Below are 2,499 nucleotides of genomic sequence, written 5' to 3'. Positions count from 1 at the left end.
GGTGTGGTGGTGGTGTGGTGTGTGTGTGTGTGTGTGTGTGTGTGTGTGTGTGTGTGTGTGTGTGTGTGTGTGTGTGCACCGCAGACCAGGAGGAAAAGAGCCAAACAAGATACAGACTAATCCCAGAAAGTGTTCACAGCTAGCTCAACGTGACCTACTTTAGAAGGCTAGCGGTTCTTATCCACAGGAGGAAAAGTGCATGCTCACCTGTTCTGAATACCTCTACTATATATATAACGGAATGCTATAGATTCTGGGGAGAAAAAACTATGCACACAGACAAGTTTAGGTGTTTGGGTACTCCATGCACCTCATGGTGTGAGAAATCGTTATTGAATTGCTGCATAACTTTTAAGTATGCGTTATTACTTGACCTGTACTAATTGAATGTGACTCCTCACCTCTTATCGTCTGTGACTACTAATGTACCTGTATGATATTGTCTATGCCTCGTACCTGTACTGTGCCTGAAAGTGGTCCTGGACGAAGCTGTGCCGCGTCCCAGGCTGGTGTGCTGCTGCTGGGCCGGAGACAGGGCTCTCCTCCCTCCACCCAGCGGGCCCTGGAACAGAGAGAGAGAAAGCGTGAATGTGTGAATGACCTGTATGTATACGTGCGTGGGTGTGTGTGTGTGAAACGTTAACACTGAAGCTAGAGCTGAACACCAGCAGGTAACAAGGTGTATCACAGCAGATGTAAACAGGACGCTACAATAGGACAGGTGCTAAATGAGGTGTTAATGCACGTTAACACACTCTTGCACTTTTTATAGTGTTCAGCTTCGCTGGCGATGAGAGAGAACGCAAACAGCCAGATCTTACCTCGTGACTGTCATTACGTGTGTGGTTTTGCGTTCCCATGTAATTCACTTTCCTCTCAGCATTGCTGACCTTGGCTTGAAGGGAGGTCGATGAGAGTTGGGTAGAAGGGAGAGCAGTAGGCAGGTAAACACATTAAAGTGAATATACTAAATCTGGGTTGAATCAAAACAAGTCGGTCCGGCTGCCCACTAGGGCAGTAAAGGTTCACACAAACCCACAGTTCGGTGGTACGTATTGCGGTTTTGGGGTTACGGTTCGGTTCAGGTTCAGGTTCAGTACAGCAGGAGAAATGAGACACCAACTATAATGTAGTTCATTTTTGTTTACTTAAGAAATACAAAGTGTTGATATCCTGATTCCATATACAGTTGAAGTCGGAAGTTTACATACAACTTAGCCAAATATATTTAAACTCAGTTTTTCACAATTCCTGACATTTAATCCAAGTAAAAATTTGCTGTCTTGGGTCAGTTAGGATCACCACTTTATTTTAAGAATGTGAAATATCAGAATAATAGTAGAGAAATTGATTTATTTAAGCGTTTATTTCTTTCATCACATTCCCACTGGGTCAGAAGTTTACATACACTCAATTAGTATTGGTAGCATTGCCTTTAAATTGTTTAACTTGGGTCAAACGTTCTGCCACAAATTTCTATGGGATTGAAGTCAGGCTTTGTGATGGCCACTCCAATACCTTGACTTTGTTGTCCTTAAGCCATTTTGCCACAACTTTGGAAGTATGCTTGGATCATTGTCCATTTGAAGACCCATTTGCAACCAAGCTTTAACTTCCTGACTTGAGATGTTGCTTCAATATATCCACAGAATTTCCCTTCCTCATGATGCATCTATTTTGTGAAGTGCACCAGCCCTCCTGCAGCAAAGCACCCACAACATGATGCTGCCACCATCGTGCTTCACGGTTGGGATGGTGTTCTTTGGCTTGCAAGCCTCCCCCATTTACCTCCAAACACAACGATGGTCATTATGGCCAAACAGTTCTATTTTTGTTTCATCAGACCAGAGGACATTTCCACAAAAGTACAAACTGTGTCCCCATGTGCAGTTGCAAACCGTAGTCTGGCTTTTTTATGGTGTTTTGGAGCAGTGGCTTTGGCTGATTTCTTTTGATTTTCCCATGATGTCCAAAGAGGCGCTGAGTTTGAAGGTAGGCCTTGAAATTAAAATTTGTGGAGTGGTTGAAAAATTTGTTTTAATGACTCCAACCTGTATTTTAATGACTCCAAGTGTATGTAAACTTCCGACTTCAACTGTATATATTTGTATCTATTCATTCGGTTTCACAGTGTGGACCGAACCGAGGTCCCTGTACTGAACCACAGACAGTGAGAGGCTAACAGTTAGAGAAGAAAACTAAAGGAAAATGAATGGAGGTTTGAGATGTGATACAGTAAATAGAGGTTTGCATGAGCCACTGAAGGAACGTCTAGAACCCTGACAATTCCAAATCTCTCTCCAACAGTAGATATATCACAGCTAAAAACTGTGTTATTACCCAGATAGACAGGTAAATAAACATATTGATCATATAAGCATAAAGTATAGAGCAGCCAAGCCCACCAACCACAGGCCTGAACTGAACCCTTAAGTCTCTTTAATAGAGGGAACCAGGCTGTTGCTGGATTCATTATTGAGTTTCAGGTCCGTCCGTGCA

General features: G+C 42.9%; 1 protein-coding gene across 1 annotated transcript in view; it reads right to left on the bottom strand.

Annotated features, from left to right (window-relative positions):
- Positions 1 to 149: 149 nt before the first annotated feature.
- The window catches only part of LOC139029425 (ubiquitin carboxyl-terminal hydrolase 43-like), an 85,417-nt gene continuing 83,067 nt past the window's right edge, over positions 150 to 2,499 (bottom strand). The window contains exon 3 of the mRNA XM_070449362.1: positions 150 to 562. Within this exon, the coding sequence (XP_070305463.1) occupies positions 398 to 562 (165 nt within the window). The 3' untranslated portion in view covers positions 150 to 397. The remainder of the gene's footprint in view (positions 563 to 2,499) is intronic.

Source organism: Salvelinus sp. IW2-2015, linkage group LG1, assembly GCF_002910315.2.
Source record: "Salvelinus sp. IW2-2015 linkage group LG1, ASM291031v2, whole genome shotgun sequence".
NCBI lineage: Eukaryota > Metazoa > Chordata > Actinopteri > Salmoniformes > Salmonidae > Salvelinus > Salvelinus sp. IW2-2015.
This window is presented reverse-complemented; position numbering and strand designations above follow the sequence as displayed.